The 25,446-nt window shown below is 39.8% G+C and overlaps 1 protein-coding gene across 1 annotated transcript; it reads left to right on the top strand.

Moving 5' to 3' along the window:
- Positions 1–1,196: 1,196 nt before the first annotated feature.
- On the top strand, positions 1,197–25,232 carry fkbp16 (FKBP prolyl isomerase 16). The gene is made up of 8 exons (XM_068314186.1): positions 1,197–2,046; positions 2,370–2,539; positions 3,641–3,729; positions 20,112–20,329; positions 22,140–22,321; positions 22,578–22,655; positions 24,872–25,009; positions 25,093–25,232. Exons 1-8 carry the CDS (start codon positions 1,572–1,574, stop codon positions 25,177–25,179), a joined length of 1,437 nt encoding a protein of 478 aa, XP_068170287.1. The 5' UTR covers positions 1,197–1,571; the 3' UTR covers positions 25,180–25,232.
- Positions 25,233–25,446: the final 214 nt, after the last annotated feature.

Below are 25,446 nucleotides of genomic sequence, written 5' to 3'. Positions count from 1 at the left end.
CTCAGTGAATGCCTTAGACAGCAGAAGCCTGAGGAGGAAGAGGAGGAGGAGGAGACGACATGGAGGGAAAAGCCCCTACACGGCATGTACCACCGTCAGATAGAGGAAGTGGCTGATATCAAGAAGACCTACCAATGGCTGAATAAAGCTGGACTGACAGACAGCACAGAGGCACTGATCATGGCAGCACAAGAACAGGCCCTATGAACAAGAGCAATAGAGGCCAATATCTACCACAGTAGATCTGACCCAAGGTGCAGGCTATGTAAAGAAGCCCCAGAGTCAGTCTAGCATGTGGTAGCAGGGTGTAAGATGCTCGCCATTTCAGCATACATGGAAAGGCACAACCAAGTAGCTGTGATAGTGTACAGGAACATCTGTACCCAGTATGGACTAGAAGTACCCAAATCCCAATGAGACATACCACCAAAGGTGGTTGAGAATGACAAGGCTAAGATCCTGTGGGACTTTAGCTTCAGACTGACAAACAGTTGCTGGCTAACAAACCAGACATAGTGGTGGTGGACAAAGAGCAAAAGAGAGCAGTGGTAATAGATGTGGCGAGTCCAGCTGATGCAAACATCAGGAAGAAGGAACACAAAAAGACTGAGAAGTATCAAGGGTTGAAAGAACAGCTGGAACAGATGTGGAAGATCAAGGTTAATGTGGTCCCTGTGGTGGTAGGAGCACTTGGGGCAGTGACCCACAAACTGGAAGAGTGGCTCCAGCAGATTCCTGGAACAACATCTGAAGCCTCAGTCCAGAAGAGCGCAGTCCTAGGAACAGCTAAGATACTGCGCAGAATCCTCAGACTCCCAGGCCTCTGGTAGAGGACCCGAGCTTGAGGATGACACACAGGGGTGGTATCTGTGTATGTTTTTTATAGTGTAAAATAAATGTTTGCACAAATACAGTATTCACCCCCTTTAATATTTCTGACAAAATTTTTGGGAGACAATTGTTTTAACTTTTTAAGAATCACATTTCCATTATATTTAAAAGTGAAAGCAATTGTTTCCCAACAGATATTAAATTACATTAAGTTACACCCTCTATACAGTATATCCTTATTCATAGATTGCACTAATGAAAATCATTATGTGACACGACAGTGAAGTCCTTAAGAAGCTCAGAGATGTTCTGGCAGATTAGGATTTTTTTTTCTACTAATCCTTTGGATTACCAGAGCACAAACCTGGTGGCTGGGAGTGCTTCGTTTTGGTGAACAAATTCTTTACACTGATCATTTTTTTGTTTGTTGTGCTCTCACTGCAACGCGTAGATTAAGACGGACCCAAGCTGGGAAGAAGAGAGAGAGATCAAGTGCAATAGAACAGCAAAAACTACATAGCTGTCAACAGAATGAGGTTTTTCACCAAGCCGTGAATGAAGCCAGGAATTAGGGATGCACTCGCGGTTGGATTTGACAAAACTGATTATGCATTACATTATGAGAGTTTTGTTTTTTGTTTTTTTAACAGCGTGCAAATGACTGGAGCTTTTTCACAGCACTACCATTAGCTTGCTTGGAGGATTTGCTGATCAAGGAGGATCATCTGTTTTGCAGGCTAATGCAGACGGTTTCTATTGCTGTGTGTAAAGAAATGGAGACAGAGCCATGTTGTGAAGAGCACAAAGACTCGATAGTAAAGCCTACAAAGCCTGAGGTAAGGCAGGCCATTTCTGAGGCTTCTAACAGGCACAGTAACATTGGGCACCCCTGTGAGTTTGCAGAGGAGGGCAATGAGCTGTTTGAGAGCGAGCAGGCTGCAATGGAGAGCTGCTCAGATTTGAGTAAAAAAACTCAGATAAACCCCCCCTCTGATCATGAGCAGGAAAGAGTAGGCAGAAAATCCAAGGAACAGAGGAAACTGAAAAAAACAAACAGCTGGAAGATGGTTCGATTCCAAGACCCTTCCATGGATGATGACGTGGTGGAGAGGGACAGCTTGGCAGAGTGTCTCTTTCCAAAATACGCAGAAAAGGAGTGGACTTCCTCCACTTTCCAGGAGCTGTTCATGGCAGAAGATTGGCAGGACATCACAGGTGAGGAAACATCAGTGAACAGTAGACATTCTTTAGACGTGGTATGTACAGGCCTTTTCACATCCCTTGATTATTATTTAATAAAAAAAATGTGTGTGTGTTTCGGGCCGGTACCCATATATGTGATTACTTACAACTAGAGTGGGATAATTTCCACTTTGGGGGACTAATAAAGGTTGATTGGTATTCGTAAAATAATATGAACTTTTAATTTGGATTTGTCTGAGGTCAAGCTTGATATACGATTCTTCCTCCTCCTTTGCCAACAAATTGCACATCTACACATGTACTCCAACACTACCATGTTTTCTTACTTCCTGCAGAGGATCGACTGTTGAGGAAGAAGGTGCTGGAGGCCAGCGCTCCAAACACCATGCACCCCACATGGGGCCAGGAGGTTACTATGAAGATGCAGTGTGTCCTGGAGGACCGCACTGTGGTGGAAAAGGACAGGAAGCTTGTGTTTGTTATTGGAGAGGGAGATGTAAACCAGGTTAAGTGATTTTGATCCTGTTTTATATTTCTTCACTTGTGATTTGTGACAATACAAAATGGTAAAATTGGTAAACAAGTATAAAAATGTCAAAACTCATCTTCAGCTGAGATCAATAAGAGTGTTGTCAATGGATGTCAATTTTGGGTCTGAAAATTGCTGGCTTGAGTTCCTTTTTGTTGCTATGGCATACCCTCACAGTCCAAAAATGTGTTATTCAGGTGAATTAGTGCCCGCAACCCCCGTGACTCACTAAAGCGGAAGAAGTGGTAGAAAATTAATGAACGAATAGATGGTTGGTGCCACTACGCACCAGCTCTCTGATGAACTGGCGTCTCTGTGTCAGCTGGGGTAGACCCCAGCCCTCCTGTAACCCTGCAATGAATAAGCAGTAATATGCAATGGATGGAGGGCTATTCATTCATTCATTCATTCATTCATTCATTCATTCATTCATTCATTCATTCATTCATTCATTCATTCATTCATTCATTTTCTCCAACCGCTTCATCAGCTTTCGCGGGTCTTGGGGAGCTGGAGCCTATCCCAGATGACTGAGGGTGTGGGGCGGGGGACACTCCGGGCATGACACCAGTGCATCGCAGACCCACACAGAGACACAGACGCACGCACACACGCATACCTAGGGTCAATTTAGGACCGGCCAATTAACCTGAAGCGCATGTTTTTGGAGGTGGAAGGAAGACGGAGAACCCGGAGAGAACCCACACAGACACAGGGAGAACATGAAAACTCCACACAGAGCGGGTATCGAACCAGGAACCACCTTGTTGTGTGGCGACAGCGCTACCCACTGCGCTGTCGCAGGTGTATGGTGTTTGGAGCCCTATGGATAAATATTATCAATAATAATATTTTGTGAAGATGGGGACATCTCTTCAGATTGAGATCACTTCTTGTTTAAAAAAAACAATATATATTTTACAATAATGCAAACCCACATGTATGAAAATATTAGTCCACACATGGGTGATTAGTGTATTAAAGACAGTAAGATACACAATCCAAAGTTAAAGAAGCTTTCTATAATAATGTAAAAAGTTCAGTCAATACATAACATTTTGCTGTTGGTCTCTGTAGGCCCTGGAGGAGTGTGTCATATCCATGCAGACGGGTGAGATCACATTACTGCTGGCAGATTCACAGTACGCTTATGGATTTCTGGGAAGGTAGGGATCTTCCAGTTGTTGCTGTTCAGTATGACACTTTTGAATTGAGTAGAAAAAGACACAAGATATGGCCAGTTCTCTATTTCTGAGTAGCATCTCGACAAGAGGCACAGGATCTTCTACCTGTTGCTGTGTGGGGGTTTTCCAGTGGTAACGGGGTTAATGAACCCTAAACAGGAGCAGATGGCTTCCGCTTAACACCATTCAGAGGAAGCTTATCAATTGTGTGTTTTTAACCTCCCAACCTGTGGGAGGACACCACTCATGTTACGACCAGTGGTTTATAACCGCCGCACCATTAAAGTCACAGTATACATACAGAGGAGATTGGTTTATTTCTTACCAAAAGCTGCTGTTTATAACTTTTATATTTACCTTTGAGAACACAATAATATGAGAACCAAAAAGTAAGGAACCAAAAACAGTTTTACTGACTTTGTACAATATTACAGTACACCCCTAAAAATATTTTTAAATGATTGGTGAAACGTGTTTGTAGTACAATTTTATTTGTTGGCTGGTTGCTTATGTAGTAAATTGCTTATTTCTAGCTAACATAAGGTTTTAAGCAAATGTTAAAAAAAACTATAATTGTTACACAGTAACCATTAATTTCATCCTCATAATAATATCTGCCCTTTATTAAGTAATAACTAAGCACACACTCATTTAGATGAAATGTTATCAGGCAGTTTCAAACACTTAAAGTCAACTAAACCATAAAATGTTATTCATATAAAAGCTCAGTAAATCCACAGTGCCATGCTAGAGTAGGGCATAATGTAACATTAACAGAATCATAGTGGATTAAACCAAACCAGAATTCAAATTTAGCAGAAGGGGTCCCGATGAACTAAATATATGATTAAAATGTGGTTTTATAGGCTGAAAGTAAAGCATTACAACTGAATGTTGTTGGCCATCAATCACATGTACTGAACTTTGTGTTGTGAAAATGTGTTGTTGTCCCGTGTGTGCATATACAGTTTCATCCTCATCCATGTGTGAGGTCCTGTTTGTTTTATTGGAGGACTGTAAAGGAGACGATGGGACATGGGGCTTGTGAGGTTAGAGCACAGTCTCAGAGGTGTTGTCTGCTTTCTTTTGCATTTGGAGCAAGAGGCCAAAAAAAAAAAGGAGTTGGCAGCATGAGTTAAGTTAATGATTGTTGGGTTACAGCTGATTAGGATTGTGTGCTATGAATTTACTTTAGGAACACAATTACAGTTTCATGCCAGGTCTTTAAACATTATTCACTGACTGAGGTTGCTTGTTGTCCTGAGTGTGATTTTCACCAGTTACAGAGCTTGTGAGCATTTGTCAGATAATGATTTGACACAAAAAGTTATTAAATTAGGAGCACACAAAATAAAGCAGCATGTTGCAATTTCAAATAAATTCCACGATAAACAGGACAATGAAAAAATCCTCAGTCGATAAAAAGAAAAGTTTCTGTTGAAGAGCCCTGAAGGGAACAGCTCGACATAAAATCTGTTTTCCTACTTTCTGTTCTGAGAGTTAGATGAAAAGACAGATATCAACTCATAGCTGCATGAAAACTTATGAACTAAAACCAGCAGCAGATTAGCCTAGCTTAGCATAAAGCTTGGAAACAGTACAAATCTACAAACCCATTCAATAAATAACACACTATATCTTGTTTATTAAGTACCCAGCATTTCATTTTACAGTGTGTTTCATGCCAGATTGTTTTAGGGCTGGACGAAGTTGCCAGAAATTCCAACTGAAGGGAGTTATTGGTCACAGCAAAGAAACAGCCTACAGATAAATGGCCATAAAACAACAAATTATCAGTTTTACACTTTTACATTAATCAGTTTTACTACCTTGGTTAGAGCCAGAAATTCTGTTTCTCATCATTTTCCAGTCTTGGTGCTCACTTAAGCTAGCTGTTTGCTGCATGCAGCCTCAAATTTAATTTTTTGAAAAGAGAGCAGATAAGCTCGAACTTTTTTTCTTTCTTATCAAACTAAAATCCTACCTCATCCTTTCTAGCATGTCATTGTGGGGAAAAAATATGTATTTATTGAACCTTAATCAGAAGTATTTAAAAAGCAAATAAGCTGAGGTAAATCAATATCAGAAGCTGGGACAGACATGATGTTTCAGAGTAGACCTGAAAAACTCACCATGTTTGTGCTGTAAAATCTAATTAACCTTTCTGTTCTGGCAGATTGATTGATTGAACTCTGTCAGTCTCGTGTTGCAATAGTACTACTAAGAGCATTTGACTGTGATTTATCAGCAGTGTGCAAAGCTGGTCGAACTGTGATTCAACACATTGGAGTGGTCTGTACCTCGGTGTGTAGGTGGTGGACTAGCTGCAGTGTGTGGTGTGATCAGAGCTCCAACTGCTGAAAAGGTGAAAAAGAGGATAATGAAACCAGGTCTGGAGCTTTCATCCGATGGACCACAGCACACAAGCCGGTCTGGACTAAAACCTCTGAAAGCTGAGAACAGAACTCCATGCTCACCATTGCGTATACCAGTAATAAACGTCAAAGCTATTCCCCACAGATATGCTTTTTAGTTATGGGCTGGCTTATGGCAGGTCAGTATCCCACAGCAATGAAGCTCACATCTGTTAGTGTCTGGAATACCTCTATTTTAACACATAGAAAGTAATTCTGCTCAACCCAAAAGTCTTTAACATTAAGTGTCAGCGGCACCTTACAAGACCTGCCATACAAAAACAAGGCATCAGAGCTGCATGAAAAGCTATTTCGGGTTAAACCACAATGTTGATATTTTTGGAGTAGGCTGATAATACTGTTTTGCATGAGCTGACCTACTTTTTACTGTTATTACTTCGACAGAAAATAAAGATTGTTTAAAGGAAGAGTACATGTTGTGTAACAACATAATACACAGCATTTAGGGCTAAATTTGTCATTTGCCAGAGGGTGCGATGCCCAAGTTACCCAGTTTAGAAAAAAGCTTTGCTAATACTGTATTCTAACATATTAAATGTTTATTGTGTTCACCATAAGGCAGCATGGTGGTGCTGTCATTAGTAACGTTTCAATTTAGGTTCATTTATGTGTGGAGTTTCAATGTTCTCCCCGTGAAAAATAGACAATCATGATCCTCTCCTCTACAATAAAATTAATGGAGGAATGGATGGATATTCACAAGCTTTCTTTAAAAGGAATTCCTGGTAGTTGTCAAAGCTTTCGTTGACTCTTTTTCAAAACCTCTTCTTCTACTTTCACAGGTCACAGGTCACGGTGTCAAAGCACACAAAAAAATCAACATATTAATTTGTAGTAGTGCTAGAGACAAAATCTTAAATTTAGTGTGTGAGTATACAGTAATAACCTAAATATCATGGCTACTGATCAAAATGTTGCTAATTATGCAAATCATACAATGAGGCCTTAAGGATGCACCTGAAGGAAATCTTTGTTCACACTTGATAAAGTTTGGATGTGTGGAAGCGTTTCACAGAGGCACACCCAAACCTTAGCAGGAGGTAGAGCTGAAAAGGTTAAGATGGTTCAGGCAGAGAGGCGTGTTGACCAAGCATTTCATAGAGCTAACTAAGCATTGACCTAGAAATGTGATCAGTGGTATTAAGGCTGGTGATGAGGAAGGAAGGATTCATGTAGTCATAGCAACCTTGTGTGTCAGTGTGTCAATTACAATGTGTGCATGCATACACGTTCTACTTGCAAAACAATTCCAATCATCCACTTTAATAAGGTGCTGGCAAGAACTGGCTGCTCTACTTTTCAACTCTCTCACCACTGGACAGGTACTGTGAGTCATTTGCTACAGAGCTGGATTAGAGTCTGTCAATTTATTCACGCAAAGAATTTTCCTTTTAACACTCTTGTGTCTCTTTGCTGGCACAGCAGACTGACTACGAACTACACCCAGGCCTTCATGCTGTGTTGCAGGCTGGTTAGTACTGACTGCTGTAGTGTGCTCCAGATAATATCAGGCTTGGGTGTCAGTTTGTCTGTCTGCAACAACCAATCAACCAATGTTGCCTAAGTTTTTGGATAAATTTGAATTTTATCACAAGGCCACATGAAAGACAAGTTTATGTCCCTCATTTAATCTCCTTAGATGTTTACCTTTTTCCCGACAGACTTATCTCCTATCAATAAGGTATTTGTTGTAGCATAGCATTGCTCTGTGTGACATTTACTTCTTCTTTTAGCTGTCATAGGATATTTCCAAGCATAGTAAATGTCACCTGAAAAATGCCTTGATTGAATTTTAGGTACATAGCCTAGATGATGATCTGACATATTTTCATGTTTTATTTTTATTTCTTGCACATTTATTGGAAAAGGTGACAAAACTGTGTAGTTGTAGCGCTAGACTGGGGGCCCAAAGGACCAAATTGTAAAGATATGTGTTTGTGCTGGTCACATACTGCAGTCTTGCAATAAAATACTAAATAAAAAAAAAGATCAGATACAAATATTATTAGCAAAGAGAACCAGAATTCAAATTTCTCAAGTAAAATTACGTTATTCTTATATTATTGGTTTCAATGTTTTATTATTTCATGCAGTTCTTATCAGACTTCATTGGTCTTTATTACCTAAAAAAGGGAGACAGTTTTTTTTAAAAGTTGGTTTTATGTTTCACATTATAAAAATAAATATTACTGTACTGAGACAATCCATTATCTTGTGAAGTGCCATATCAAAGACACATCTGTACCTGCTTCCCTACCCTCACCTCTTATTTGTAACTCTCAGATGTTGGTGTCAAAATATACTGTCTGTTCAGAGCACTGTCATGCTTCACTGACATTACCTCTGGTCCATGATGCCACCAGCTATGCTGTGTTGTATAACCATGATATTGTGACAGAGTCTGGTTTCCAGACCGTGTCATGCAGGTGGGGCACATGGGAGAAACATGTGAGTTGACAATTCAGCCCCACAAGCCACTTTCATACCCATGCAAGGCAATCATCTATACCTGGTATGCAAAATAGCACACCAGGTATTTAGGAAATTAGGGAGGTTTGGGGTTAGATTACTGGTGCAAGAGTCATTCACCCCATGTGTCTGTTTACAACACGCTTCTTTATTGTAATGTGTGCCAACAGCATTGTATTCATAGCTGCTTTCAATGTTCTTCGTCATTGCTAGAACACAGACGCTGTCTCTGGGAGTCTTTAAGTACCCAGACCACCCAGCCCACTCGTCAGTTCTGGCTGAGAGACTAACTTCTTATTATGGCTGTATGATTTTATATGCACATTTCAATGTACCAAAGAATGTAACTTTCCCATAACCTGAGCTCAGACAGAATGTTTCATTATGGACTTAGAGTTGCCAGGCAACTCATAAACCCACTTTACACATTTGGTCCTTGTAAGACCAGTAGAATGGAAGCAGATGGGAGAGTGGGGGCAGGCAGCTACATTAGTTGAGTGACACACCCATTCAGCATGTAACAGGTCTACATCTCCATCCAGGGTTTTTCTTAAGAAATTCAGTGTTGAGGGCAATGCTTGTAACTTTTCTTGCAACATTCTGATTCTACTCTAATTGATGCTTAATGTTTTTTCTTGAGTTGTTCTTCAATGGTCTAGAAGATCTTTGAGCAAAATCTGTATTAGCTTTGTGATGACAGGAAAATGTTTTCTTCTTCTGCTCCAGACAATCCTTTGTTGTTTTCTTTTTTCCATCACCAAAAATGCAAAAAACTGACTTTAAATCATATAGTCCCCACAAAAACATTACATTACTAGTATTACAATGATGTATTTGCAGAAATAAATGGTTGAAAGAACCCTGTCTAATAATATAACGTATAGCATTTAAGGCTAAACGGTAAATGGGAACGCTCTTATTACTCAATTTAGAAAAAACCCTGGAAAAGTCAACATGTTGCCGTTTTGCTTTTATTTCTTTTAACTGTGGCAGAAATCAGTTTCCAGAATGGGATATGATTACCATAAAGCACCATGTACTGTTTCTGTTAGGGATGTCAGGTGCTGCCAGTGAGCCCAGAGGAAGAATCTCCAGCCGAGTGACGAGTGGCACTGGTGTATGTGTGTGTGTGTGTGTGTGTGTGTGTGTGTGTGTGTGTGTGGGTGTGTGTGTGTGTGTGTGTGTGTGTGTGGGTGTGTGTGTGTGCGTGCGTGCGTGCGTGTGTGTGTTGTCATGGTGTGCTTGTTAGGAGGATGTGGAGAGTGACTCATCTCACTGAGACGTCAGAGCTCCGTCATCAGTCGTCTGCAGCGGCCTATCACGGGCACACACACAAACACACACACAGACACACACACTGAGCAATAAACTTTCAAAATATTCCTCTCAGTTAATGACTGGCACACTTCCACCAGCATCCTCCTTGTAAATTCAGACTCGGATGTGTGGTGATGAAGCTTCATGGATTAACTCAATAGATCTTATTGGAAAAGGAATCTCATGTTTTGTGGCACTGGTGGATCAGTTGCACCACAGTGTTGCTGTATATGTTGTGCAAAGAAAAGGTTTTCAATGTAAAAAAAGACTAAATGATTAAAACCTAAAAATCCTCTCTGTATTTTGGGAGACTTATGCCATTGCCGCTGGCTCTGGTCACATAAAGTCAAGCCTTTCTTCTCGTGGAACCATGGTTCTCTCACACAGGATTGATGTTCCAGGTCTCATGTCTCTACACAGGCATCAGACAGACTAAAGGAGCGTGTTGATGGCTCAGCAGCTACATTTGCATCACTTTGCAGACACAGGCGGCCTCTCTGTGACAACGTGACTAATAACTCAGTTAGAGTTCAGTGTGCTGTTATTGATTTGCAGCCTGTGCAGGGAGAAAACAGGATCTAGATAACAGACACGCACACTGACTAAGCCGTCATATTTCTCACGGATCACAATATGACTCTATGGAGACAGTGGATAATTATGATGATGTTTTTGTTTCATGTACATACTCTGTTACTTCATTGAAGTCTAAATGCAGTTGTAATTTATGTCCTTTTGAATGTCTCAGATACATCCCACATTAAAAAGCTGAAGGCCAGATGTAATTGCACGGAGCCACAAGAGTGAGAACTGCTGCTTTAAAGTCACATCTCATTTAATCATCAGTCAGCGAGTGCAATAACTACCACCTGTTTGTTGTGGGATCAAAATAGGAAAGTGATATTCAAAAGAAGGTGACATTTTCTTGGTGTGAGTTATCTGCTTTCAGCACAGACACATCTTACAGCTCAGACCTAAAAGTGTAATTAATTTCTGATCAGTATCACTAAATGACATTTATTCCCCTGGCAGAATGTCATAGCAATGAGAAGCCTGCGGTCCGAACCATTAATATTTACAACTTTGTAAATACAGAGATACAAACAGAAACCCTGTTAAATGACATTAAAGTTTCAAGTATATTTTATGTCCAATCACACTTTCTAGAAAAAAAAAACATGTCTTTGATCTAAATCCAGATTATATTGCTCCTTTAAACAGGGAGCACAAAACCCTTGTTTAATATTCAGATTCATACGTTCACTGAAGGAGACAGAATGAATGTTAAGGATGGCAGTAATAGGAGAGGAGGACTTTTATCTCTCAGAGGGAAGGAGGTTTGGCTTCTTGCTCTGTTTTTGTTGTAATTGAGAAATCTTTGAAGTTCAGAAGTGTAATTCATCCTCTGCAGAGATTTAGTCTTTATAAAGAGTAGACATTACAACTGTGCAAGAAAACACCAAGTTGTCATAGCTGTCAATTATAGAATCAACGTTAGCTCACTGATGGTCCACTGAAACTAAACCTCATTTCCTGAGAAATTGCCACTTGACCACACATTTACGCCTCAGAAATGCCTATTTGTTCCAAGTGAGTGATAAATGGATTGAGAGATCCATCCTGGTTATAAGATATCTTTGGTAACAATGACACTAATTTACAAGATCGTGACCTGACGTGTCGTCGTGAGACAGATTGCTCACCCCACCCTGACAGTGACTCATATCTTTAGAGGAATAATTCACTTAGATGCTGCTGAGCAGAAGAGGCCAAACCTGTGAGAGGTTTCACATTATTGCATAAGGTTGAATCTTAAAATTGTCCTTCCTTCCTGTGAGTCAGATAAAGCTATAAAGCTTTGAATGTGTGTCATTTTTTCCACCCACTCACTAATTCACTGCAGAGGTAGAGCCTATCTGATTGAATTAATAAAAAATTGTGCTTGGATTCTTTTTTTTAGTTGAAAATTTAGATTTTTACAATGAAGAAGGGGTTGAAGCAATAGATAATTATGTCCTACCATTCTTGCCACTTTCTATTTCTAATTTACATTTAACCCTCTGCAGTGATGTGAGGATTTACTGTTTCATATTTCTTTGAGCGACATTCTTTCTAATATAAATCAATCTTTGTAACATGAAGACATCACACATGGTGCTGGAACACTGCTCTCTTCACAGACTTACCTGCACTCATTTAAATGTTTTGGCTCTCAACAGATATAGCTCAGCTGTGTTCCTGGGAGGAGGTGGATACTTCACCTTAGGGCCAGGACTGGCATGTAACAGTGTGAACAGTTCATATCAGAACATAGCGTCACAGATTGGCATTGATGCTGCCATGAATAGATTAGATTGAATATTTTTCCAGTGAGCATTCTGCAATTTACAGACTTTGTCATTCTCACCCATGCAACAGACAAGTGATACATGTGAGTTTAATTATGTTCGAATCGTACTGAAAGCTAAGCAGAGGATTAAGCCTGATGATTAATAAAAGAGGAGTTAATCAATTTTGAAGTTGTAGTTACGGTTAAATATGTCTAAGAACACATATCTGTCAATCATTTTGAGAGACTACATTGATGGAAACACATATTAAGGTGCATATCATTACTTTTCCTCACTTTGTTGAATGACTACAGGAGGAATACAGCACAGTGTGCACAGGTTCAGGATCCCTTGAGCTGATTGTTTTACATACACATGTTCACAAATGGCTGAGTATCACCTGCTGGGGCCCAGACCACAAAAAAGCTCATGCCAATTTTGTCAAGTTATTTTCAGGAACTAATCCTTAAATTATATATCTTTTTGATTATGGAATCACATGACATGTCCAGGTGTGTGACTGTAGGGCTGACCAACTGACTACTTTCGGATTGAACTGTTGGGACTTTGTGCTCTACTGAGTACCTTTCTAGTTGCTCCTGTCACTTGTGCTTAAAGGTTATAGGACATGAGGTCAATTGCCTGAAGCAAGTAGTAACTGACACACTTTGGATGCATTCAGGCACAGTATGTGGATTGCTTGTGTTGTGGCAACAATTAAAGACCAGCATGCTATTACAGAGGATTCTGGCCCTAAAGCATTAAAATTGCTAATCACCCACTGAATTTGTTACCATGGTCATGAAAGCCTTGCGTCTATTGGTCACCCCAAAGCTACATCCACGTTTATAGTAGATAGTCAGTAACAATAGAACTGTTGTACGCTAACATTTAAGTAGCTGCACCACAGCCTGAGCATGTATATCTGGAAACAAGACACCCAAAGTAAAACTATACATGTAAACTATGAGGCTTTACCTTCTGCTCTGTGTAAACACAGCATGAGCGAACATAAAGGTAAATAATTTTGGTTTTGGATTTTAAAATTCAACTTTAACAAAGTATCATGAGATAATACATTTATCCCTAGTTGGATTTCAGTTACACGTTTGAATTAGGAAACACTAAAACACATTATAATGAGAATAATCCTAATTTAATATTTACAGTCTAATAAAATCATGTATCGAAATCTGAAATCTGAAATTTTACAGCAACCACACTCCCCTACTATTATACTGTATAGTCATGCTGTGAGCTATACAGACAGCCCATGGCTGAGATTGGAATCATTTTAACTGGTTAACAAAATCTGCTGTACATTATAAGAAGACTTTTGACAAGCTCAACAACCAGGATGCAGACACTGGCTGCCCTTGATCCCTGTGAGCACAGTTTCATTGGTTCATTGCTGGAGGAGGACATAAATACAACAAGGAGAGGAAAATGCCTGTTGAAAGGAACAGCTGAAAGGTGTCATGTAGACCTGTGATCATTAGCAACAACTTAGTCCCCCCACGTCTGACTGTAATAGATGGCTGTTCTTTGTAAATTAACTAGTAAGGCAACGGGCAAGGAGAAACAGCTGTGAAGCCTCACCAGCGCCAGGATTAAAGCTAAGCTCCTTTGCATGACAGCATTGTGTCCATCCAAGAGTCAAAACAGACAACGAACAACAGCAGCAGCCCCGTGTTTCATTCACTCTCAAAAATAAATAACCTCATAAATCCTCTTGGATTGAACACCAAATTTTATGGCATACTTATCCACTATCTGAGGTTGTAACCATAGCAACGAGTATGAGGTACATCATTGGCCTTTCCAGCTTTTAAAAAAGAGAAGATGACGTCAAACTGTCCGCTGTTTTCCCTCTGAGGGAGTTTTTCCTTTCATTCAGAGCAGCGAGGGGTCTGCTTGACAGATAACACGGTGAGTCAGCAGCACTATCATACACCTTAATGAGGAAGTTTACTAACCCTCAACACATGGATCACATTTATCTTCCCATGAGACAAGAGGGAAAAACCTGTCATTCTTATCGCTTCATTTGTATGAACGCAACAAGAATGGAAACATTCCCCCTTTAACCAGAACTGTTTATGGTCACAATACAAGACATACAACCATGTCGACTAAATGTCACACACAGAAAAAAAAAAGTGCTGGTTGATAAACAGTGAGTGTAAATGTAGATTATAAACTCATTTTATCTGTTTGTTGAAAGTTGTGACAGTTCACTGTGACATTCATACCCAACTTGTGTATAGACAGCTTGACTGTGATAAAAAATTATATTTTCATTATTATCTCTTCTGGGGGACACGGTGGTGCAGTGGGTAGCGCTGTCACCGCACAGCAAGGCGGGTTCACGCCCCGCTCTGTGTGGAGTTAGCATGTTTTCCCCGTGTCTGCGTGGGTTCTCTCTGGGTTCTCCGGCTCCCTCCCACCTCCAAAAATATGCGCTTCAGGTTTATTGGCTGGTCCCAAATTGGCCGTAGGCGTGAGTGTGTGTGTGTGTGTGTTTGTCTATGTATATGTGTGGCTCTGCAGTGCATTGGCGTCGCGCCTGGAGTGTCCCTTGCCTCACACCCCTAGTTAGCTGGAATAGGCTCCAGCTCCCAGCCACCCGCCACAGCGGATGAAGTGTGTTTAGAAGATGAATGAACTAACCTTTTAACATTCATCAAACTAAAAAAAAAAAAAAAAAAAACAGAAAAAATTAAGAGAAAAAGTAATTATCCAGTCTCCACAATCACCTCTTCTACAATCATGCATTTCACTTTTTTTCCTTAGTTTTTTCAATCTATAAAACTCTTGGTCTGTAAAAACTGGTTCACTACTTCTTGTTTTATTTTTCATATATAGGCTGAAGCTATCCAGAAACACGTTGAGGTCAGGAAAAGATTTTGCTACTTTTGCCCTTGAACCTTTTGCATCTTGCAGGAATTTTTTTTAATTTTTTGCGAATCATATTTTTCTGTTATGGCCTCTTTCAGAGAGAAAGAAAGATCTGAACTTTCCTGTAATTTTTGTTCGTGTTGTAGGACTGGTCTATGCAGTTGGAATCAGAAATCTTGGAGCTGTGCTGTACTTATTCCTGAGCACCATAAGCATTAATTCCCATGGTGTGATATCACAGAAATCTATGTAGATACAACAACCAAACGCATTGTTTAAAACCAAAGCTCAAATTAATGTGATGAGTGCTCGAGTCTGTTTGGACAAGGGGAGAGGCTGACCAGATCCTGGTGCTCAGTTTTAGGATGAGGACCTGGTTCAAGTTGCCAGTTCAGGTTTCACTGGGATCTGATGGAGGGATCTCACCCCATTGACCAACCTCTGCTTCCTGTTTGCACTAATAAGACCCTGGGGGCTCCTTGGCTGAGCTTAACATAGCAGCACAGCAGTGTGGTGCTGATAACCAGTCACCCACATGACTCCGTTAACCTTATAGATCTGTCAGCACGCTGGATTGCCAGATTACACAGTCTGTTGCTAGTCATGTTGCTGGACCGTACCATTTACGACATCAGCACAGGATAACGATCACATCGTTCCACTGGTTTGAAGATGTGAAACTTTACTACAAAGTTCTTTTGCTTACTGGTTCATATTAGCTGATGTGCTTCATGACAGTCTGCCTAAAAGATCCTCTGTTGATGTTCACCTGCATGTGAAGAGCAGCACTGTGGGAGAGACTGTTGAATATAACATGCCATTTGCAGGTTTAATGTACCACATTTCATTTGTGCAGCTAGCAACTGGTTCAGCTTTACCTGCATCTGATTTGTAAGATGTAACTCATCATTTGTCATCTGATGTGTCCATCTGTGTGTGACTTGTGAGCATCAAGGTCGGGTGTCTTTTCTCTGAGGAAAATCAGTATCTAATGACCAAACGACACAAGAGGTTCTGCTATCGACCTGCTTACAAAGAAAACAGTGTTTTTCTCAGGTTCTGACGTCCATCAGCCCATTTGGAAATGATTTAATATCCTGTTTCCTTTTCTCCTATAATGAGACATCCAGTTAATCGGTTTAACCTGTACCTCAGTGGTCACTGATTCTGACAGCTGATGTGTGTTTACACATATGCGATTTTCTGATATGTGTACGTAACAATTAAAAAATGAGAATTAAGCAAGTAAGCGCATGTGACAGTTAAGTTAAACTTTGAAGTACATGTATTTGTACTTAACTTATTTGCTTTATATCTTAGTTAGTAGTACTGAGGGGCGGCACGGTGGCGCAGCAAGGTGGTTCCCGGTTCGAGTCCCGCTCTGTGTGGAGTTTGCATGTTCTCCCCGTGTCTCCGTCGGTTCTCTGTGGGTTTTCCAGCTTCTTCCCACCTCAAAAAAACATGCACTTCAGATGCATTTCCTATTTTAGAATATTTTGGAGATTTAATACTCAATCAGCGGAAAATTCATTAAGTCGTTACAAGTGAAAGTCCTAAACAATTGTCAAATAAATAAATACGTACCACACAGTTTAGTGTTTATGTGTAATGTGTAGCATCAGTATATTGACTGTTACATGATATTATATAACAGTCTAACAATCCCAGGGTTCATTCCAAAATAACAAATTTTTTTATCGATTCTTCTTCCATTACTCTACTGAAAATAGTTTGCACACAGTTGAGTAGATTGCTATGTAGACATTATTTATGATGTGTGACAAAGACAAACACTAAAATGATATTCAATAATTTTTTTTTAAAAAGAAAATACATTTTAGTGCGTATGAGTATTTCATTAGTAAATTAGCAACAATTGGTTTCCTCACACTTTAATTTGGAGTTGATTTCAGACCATTTAGTCTGGACCCAGGCACCAGTAGGGCACAGGAGGCCAGACACTGTGCAGAATATTGTTATTCATTGCAGTGTTATGCAACGCACAGCCCTGAAATATTGTGCAATAATTTCAGATAGGAGTATGCAAGGACAAGGAGAAGCAAAATGTCAATGCATTGTACAATCTGTTGAGTAAATCATTGTGTCTCAGGATTTGTGTCTTCGACATGGGTAACATTAGCATTAAAGAAAGATCCGTACTGCTCAGATGTATGACTGATTCAAACGGACTCACATTACCCAGTGGAACCTTCCCTGACCTGAACATAAAGCTTCAGCGCTTGTTTCCTTTTAAGCATATTTCCCATTTCACGTAGTTAATATAAGTAGACCATCCAGCTGCCATGCTTTATATTTCCTTCATATAATAATAACTATAATAATAACAACTTCCTCTCTGCTGTTGGTTGACCTGTTAAACAACTTTTATTCTCGTAAACTTTCAGTGGCATGTGAAAAGATGTCAACCGGACTAAATGCCTCTGTTAAAAATAGGCTTCAACACCTACAACACTTGCATCTACTTACTCATAGCCTTAAACAATAATGTGCCTGAGCACCACTTCCTGTGGACTTGAGTGTGGGGATCTGGCTCAGGTTTCTCAGGCCTCGGTTCAGCTGCTGGTTTCACTCGCGTGTTTTTCCTGCGACAGCGGACGTGGGCTCCTGAGAGGAGAGGTGAAAGGGTAATTGGATCCTACCTGCTGACGCAAACCTCCCAGCAGCTCACGATATGACTAATTGTGTTAGACAGACATTAATTGTGTCAGGGGCACACGATGTTTGAATAAATCATGTCTTGACACCACTCCCTGTATCATTTTGCAGCTAACTGTCACTGGGTGGAGCTGGTTTAAAGCTGCACTACCGTCAGACCCTTGTTTCAAATGTTGATTAGATGAACTCATGAAATCTGGATATTCTTTAAACTTGCAGTAAAAGCATATTATTATTATACTTTTAAAACTACATTAGAAGTGTTTTTGAAACCTCTTGTTTGCTTGTGCTGTAATTGATAATAGTGGCCACTTTAAAATCAGTGTTTCTCAATACTTTCATACTGTCTCTGCAGGCAGTCCCCCCGTGTCTCTCTTTCTGTACATACCTATGGAATCAGGGCTTCCACACAGTGACTGATAATGGACCATTGTATGGCCAGAGGATGCTGGTGATTGAAAACCAAATTAACTTTTCTTCTGAGTGGGTCTTGAGTAAGCTGAAGCCATTGATGACTTGTGGGTTCGTAGTAGTTTTGAATTCCTCTTCTGCTTAAATGAGCCAGAGTGTATTTAGTATTAATTTAGTGTGGAACAAAATCATTCATTAATTTGCTTTACCAACTTGTCCTATGTATAATCAGACATTGGGCAGGAGGTAAGGTTCACCCTGGACGAGTCGCCAGGTTATCGCAACGCCACATAAAAGCAAATTCACCTATATGGTATATTTTTGTGATGGGAGGAGACTGGAGAATCCAGAGAACCCACACAGACACTGCAAGAGAAAAAATGACTTAAGAACAAAAATAAGGTCACTTTATTATTGTATGGATTGTGCAACATTATAAATGCTGCACTAGAATTTAGTATCATTCCAGTAATGCTGTTCAAAGCTGCACATATGATAAATCAGCTCCAATCATTCATAATTTCCAATAGGGATCTCCGTCAGCAAGAAATGGCTTTCACTGAATGAGAAATGAAGAATAAACTGATCACGCCATGAATTGTTATCCATCTATACAGAAAACAACTTTCAGAAACTGAAATGACACAGAAACACAAACAGACAGAATGTAAGGCAGTTTTTTTTAAAACACATTTTCACATTTTAACACATTTTCAGGCAGTGTGTTTGCAGATGTCCTTTGAAACACAGCAAAAGAGTGATTCCTCACCAGTGCTGTGGGATTAAAAAAGGTTTTCTTCAAATCAACTAAACTAAAATCACTGGAAAATTCAACTCAAGTCATCATTATAGGAACTTCTTCAGTATTCTTTGTTTCTGACTAAACCACTGCAGTCATATCTACACAATTACGCACAAACAGAAGCTCTGCAAATAAAACTGTTTGTAGATGTGCAAAAAACTTAGTAAAATGTAGCGTAGCAATCAGTTAAGTCCTCAGTGAGGTACAGTATTCACCATCTGTGAGGGTAAAATCATTTTGCCTCACATAATGTACCAGAACACAAAGACACATACTTGTAAAATAAATGCATGTAGTTGTACATGTGATCAGCAGCATGTTCTGTTAAGACCTCGGGATTTTCTGTGAAAAAGAAGTAAATTTATTTTTACAGGAGACGGTTAAGACGGCAGAGAAAGGAGGGGAGCAGGGAGATAATACAGGATTAGGAGCAGCAGCAGAGGCTGAGAACAGAGCAGTACTTTGAGCTTGTATGTAACAGTGTTTGCTAGTTGTGACTGATAACGTCAAAGCTGGTGTGGATCTAACATAAAACTACCATGGTCAAATCTCAGCTGTTGACATTTACTGTGCATTTACTGATGGTGTAGAGCCAGACAACTTTATAATCACAGATGAATCATTTACTTCATAAATATTAGAAAATAAAGAGAAAAGGAACACAGACTCTGGTGTCTTTGCAACAACTGGAGTGATTCAGTAGTACTAGGACATATTAATGTCAAAAAATAATGAAATATTTGCTATTAACAAGTTTGTAATACAGTAGACAGTTTCCATGTCTAAATCCAGTCAATTATTTTAGTTGTGAACTCTCGCGGTAGTGACATTTTATACATATATTATAAAGCTTAAACTTATGAATGAGGCATTGACTTCAGAATTGAGTGATCAGTGTGTGTTTAAAAAACAACACAACAACAAAAAACCCCTTCTGACCCAAAGTTTACTCCCTTTAGACACTCCTTTACTCTTTCCTCTGATGATGAAGTTTGTGATTGGTTTGTTTTGTTGTTTTGCACACAGGGAGCCTGATATACCCGCCTGGGCTCCTCTACTCTACCAGCTCCAGCTGCTGGACTTCAGGGAGAAACCAGACCCATCGACTCTGCCCATCGCAGACCGCATCCGCGTTGGGAACCAGAAGCGAGAACGAGGAAATTTTCATTTCCAGAGAGAGGAATACTGCCTGGCTGCCCGAGCCTACCTCATCGCTCTGGATGTGCTAACAACACACATCACAGGTACATCAGCATCAAAACCGTTATTCATTCAGAGGAAATATTTCCTTGCTGTAACTTATTCTACAAATTTGTCAAAAGTACTGATGCAGGTATTATGTTCTCAATAAAAGGTAAAAAAAACAAACAAACATTAAACACAGCATCTCTCTAATAGCAGCCCAGCATGTTATAACAGAGCAGTGAACCCTCCGTCCAGCTTCCCACTAATCACATTATCTCTATGCAGAGCAACATCTGTCCGCACCAAGTGACATGAAACATGTTTTACTTTATTCTTTTGTTTAATCAAAACTAATCAATTTTCATATTATTTTGCCTCTTTAATCACTTCAATCATTCATGAGGCAGGATGAGCCTGTGAGGAAAATGTGATTGATCAAGTCAGTGAAGAGAAAAATCATGAACTGTTTCATAATATAGCAATAACGGTGGAACGGCGAGTAAACTCAGTGTGCCGCTGAAAATGGAGTTTATCGGGGGCATCAAGATTATGTAATTAGACGTGAAGATGATGAGCAAAAAATAAAATGGTAACCAATATTTTAACTCTTCTGGGGTTATTTTGGTCCCATTAGATGACATATGGAGTTTTGATATCATTCTAATTGAACGAACAATGAAGCACTCACCTGCAAAAATGTTGCACACTCAGTTTTTTGCAGATTTTCTACAAGACTTTCAGAGGTTTTTGTGTAAATGGGTATAAATAAATCAAACTGAGTTGGTTTAAAAGTATTTTATCACATGAATGCAGCGCTGAGTGCTCTCTAATCAGAGAGAAAGGGAGAGAGAGAGAAGCAGCTGTTTCCATTAAAAAAAGGGTAAGGGTTAGAGAAGAAGAAGAAGAAGAAGAAGAAGATACTGTTTATTATCCCCTTAGGGAAATTACATTTTCCACTCCAGTCTGTTCCAACACACACATGTGTATATGGTACAGGCCCTGGGACACATGCAGGTGGGGGGCCTGTATGGCATGCGGGTGGATGGTGGGGGGTGGGGCAGCAGGCAGTTCCTTACTGGTGTGCCCTATGGGGTGTGCCTTGCTCAGGGGCACCTCGGTGGTGCTCAGGAGGTGGAAGGACACCCCTCTACTGTCTCTAGTACGCTCCAAGTTTTTTTTTGGTCCACGTGGGGTTTGAGCCGGCTGTCCTCCGGTCCCCAGCCGAGGAATTAGTGGACTGAGCTACAGCCGCCCCCACCAGGGTTGGGTTAGGCCATCCATTGTCTGAATTACAAGGATATGTATGGAGAACCAGTTTGTTCATCAGGAGCCAGATATTTCCTCCCAGTAGTCACTTAAGACAACCCAATCTCTAAATCTAAAAATATCCCAATGGAGATCCTAAACTAAACCAAAATCAGCACAAATATTTCTTTTTTATAAGGTAGATATTTGCTTTTAATTCACCATAGCAACTGAAATCTAAACCTGTTGACATTGCATATACAGTCTGTTCTGTTGCCCCTAAAAGACAATAAAAAGGTGTATGCTACTTTAACAGACCTACATTGTAAGAGATTTTTGACTGGAGTGACCAAGTTCAATCATAAATTGGAGACATGAAGTAATCAAACACTGGTTGGACACAGATGTAGCCCCTGACTGTTTGTAGGGACTAAAGAGGTGATGGAGGTGCTCAAAAAAGGTATGAAGAGTGTGTCATATTCACTGCTGCTCCTTAGTCTGGTCACCTCTGCTTCCAGTTGGACATTCTGTTGGTTTTGTGTGTTTGTATTTTTATCACTAGTAAAGAAACTTAATATTAACAGCAGAGTAAATATGGGAGATTGTGTGATTGTGTCTGTACAGATGGTCAGAATGGCAGTGTGAAGGCAGAGGAAGAGGAGGTTCATGAGTACAGAGTGAAGTGTTTGAACAATCTGGCTGCCACTCAGCTCAAACTGGAGCGATACGCTGAAGCGCTGCAAACCAGCCGTGACGTCTTGGCCCTGCAGCCAAATAACGTCAAGGCCCTCTTCCGGATGGGGAAGGTAGGCGCCCATCCTGTCATGTTAAACAACATCTGTAAATGTGAGGGGGCTTTAATTTGATCATTATCAATCCATAAATGATTATTGCAGGATAAGAGTTACTGGTAGGGAATGTATTTTGTTTATTATGGGATCTGATTTAATTAGGTTCGAGGAAAGCAATCGCTGCTACATCACCACTGTCTGTTCTCTGCCGGCTCTGACTTATGATCTTCTCATGCTGTTCTCACATCACAAGTTTTCTAATCTCTTCCAGCTCCTGTCAGACAAGGGTGACTATAAAGAGGCGATGGAGGTGCTAAAAAAGGCCTTGAAACTGGAGCCAACCACCAAGGTAAGATTATGAGGGTGAGCCCCCCATCATCTCAGTGCTTTTATTCCAAATGTCCCTGTGAATTCCTCACATGCGAAGGAAAGGTCATTCTAAAATTAGGCCATTACTATTACAGCCACTGAATCCACCAATCAATACAAATGAACAGCGGCTGACTCAACATTCAAAAATATTTATGTTTTAGTTTCTTTACTGAACACATAGTCACACAGTCGATGAGCTAATAACTCATTACACAACTCAACTGTGTTGCAATTACTCAAGCACAGAAGCTATACATTCCTAATCAATATAATTTTGTAAATCGACCCGCATCTGACAAAATAATGATCTAAAACATTCAAACTTAATGCCACATGTTTTTCCCATGTTACCTAACATGATAAATAAATACACGCACAAGAACCTCACATAAACAGAGTATGTTTAATATGGAGATTTACCAAAACTACAGGTGCCGATAGTTCTGTAAATGTCAGCAAGTTGATAATAACTATAGACTCACATTTGCTAATCATTATAAAATTATTTACTGAATGATACAAATGCAAGGATAAGGTCAATTTAATGCAGTTATCACGAAGGGATCCCACAAATATCAATATATGGTGATGCTAGTGTAAAGGCGGGGTGGAATTTGAGCCCAAAAAATGGACAGCAAAAAACAGGAGACAGCAGATGAGGATTACATTACCAAGTCTACACACTTTGTAATGTAAAGCTGGAGTCGTACAAAGAACTGAGTGAACAGCAGCAGGGATCTGGCAGGCTGGGTGTGGCGGGGCTGCGTTCACATAGAGTTGCCAGATTGCTGCAGGAGGAAGAGCTGGAGGAGGCTCTGTTTCCTCACCGGCACACCTGAAGTCATTCAGCAAGCCACACCCACACACACAAACAGACGATGTAACAGCTAGATGGAAATACAAACAAAGTGTCATCCAACCAATAATTATTGAACAATTTCTGTCTTTGTTGGCTGACAGTATAATCCATAAAAGCTCAGTGTGAACATATCTAAAATTAAATGTTGATTTATGCAACAGTCATAACCCTCTGCCAACAGCCAATAGCTGTACATCTAGTTCAGTACCACGCTTATTCAGAAACATTTATTGCACATCAGACAAGAAATTATTATTAGTGTACCTGACAACTTGTTTTTTATTGAGCACTTAATCACAAGGCAGAACCCCATGTGTTACATATGAAAGTTAGAATTGAAAACTGCTCACACAAGGTTACCAGTGAGCAACTCCTGCTTAAGGCCTGTTCTGTCTTGTTTGTTGGGTTTGTCTAATCTGCCAAATCCTCCACAGAGGCTTTGGGAAACTACACATCTGGCAGTCTGCAGATGGGACTCAGTAAAATTACCACATATGAGCTAAATATTGTCAGTCAATCAAAGTAAAGCGATGGTAAAAACAAAATAAAAAAGTATTTGCTGCTTCATAATAGAGTCCACGCTGGAATTAAGATAACTCTTCTCTTTACTACAACAAAAGAAATTATTTTCTCTCACTGCATTGCTGTGATTGGTGGGAGTCAGTTAAGTGTGAGACCTACATTTCCATCAGTTGTTTACAGCTCACTTTCACCAGTATCACAGTGACCTATGGAGCACATCGCTCACTGTCTCAAATATACGTCTGGGCTTGACTAAACAAAACCAGAATACATACTGCTTTGGTAATTACACCCTCTGTCAGTGATGGATTAAATGCTTTGGAGAGAACTGATTTAGTTGTGTCCCGTATTTTGGGGGTGAACATTAAAACACAACTGTAACTATAAACCACAAACGTGGATGCATATGATGTTTCTTTTTCAATACAACTTGTATGATAACCTCTAACAGAGGCATATAGAAATATATGAAATACTTTGTATGAACATTAAGAAACTGATTTAAAAGGCTAATTTTAAATGCATCATTAAATCATACAAGTACAGTAATTTGTCTTCTTGGTTTTTGGCCTCTGTCTTTAGGTCCATTTTTAAGGCTTTGCGAGTAAGACCTCTGCTCCCACCTGCTGGACATTTTTAGAACTACACCTATTTTGATCAGGATAGAGTTGGCATGTCCTTTAGCTATTAGATTTAATTTTTTCTTTGAAGGAACAAGGAAAATTTATAAAATCAATAATCTACAATCTGATAAGATCTATAGAGAACAGCTATTAATGAATATGTATTCAGATATTTTCTCTGTTCTTTAGGTGATCCACGCAGAGTTGTCTAAACTTGTCAGAAGGCAATCAGAAGGCAAAGATATTAAAGAATGGAGAGCTAAACCAGCTGAGATGCTCGGAGACAGCATCACTCCTTTTATAACTCCTTCTCAGAAGAAACCATCTGTAAGTCATGACATAAAAATTGTAAATATGGTTGATTCTGATAAGCAACAAACTGAATTCTTACCATTTTTGTTGTGTTTTAGGTTATTTCCTGGAAGTTTATACTAGGAGCTTTAGTTGTGGCCTTGGGCAGCTTAGTGACATCAGTGGTTTTGACTGTGAGAAACTGACATCCTCTGCAAGAAGTGCTTTGAAAACCCTCAATCTCATCAGATGCATGCATGTCTTTTTAAGTCATTTGAAAAGAACTTTCTACTGAGAAGATAAAAGAATGTGTGCAATGCCGCCGCAATGAAGTGTGAAGTTAAATCTATAAATATGAGTTTGACACTGTACTAGAACTGTAAAAGACATTTACCGTATTTATGAAACGTCATCATCCAATAAATTCATAATACCAGCCCTGATGTTACTGATGAATAAGAGAGAAGTTTACT

The sequence above is a fragment of the Antennarius striatus genome, chromosome 4, assembly GCF_040054535.1.
Source record: "Antennarius striatus isolate MH-2024 chromosome 4, ASM4005453v1, whole genome shotgun sequence".
In the NCBI taxonomy this organism is placed as follows: domain Eukaryota; kingdom Metazoa; phylum Chordata; class Actinopteri; order Lophiiformes; family Antennariidae; genus Antennarius; species Antennarius striatus.
Note: the sequence above shows the minus strand (reverse complement) of the source record. Positions and strands in the feature narration are given on the sequence as shown.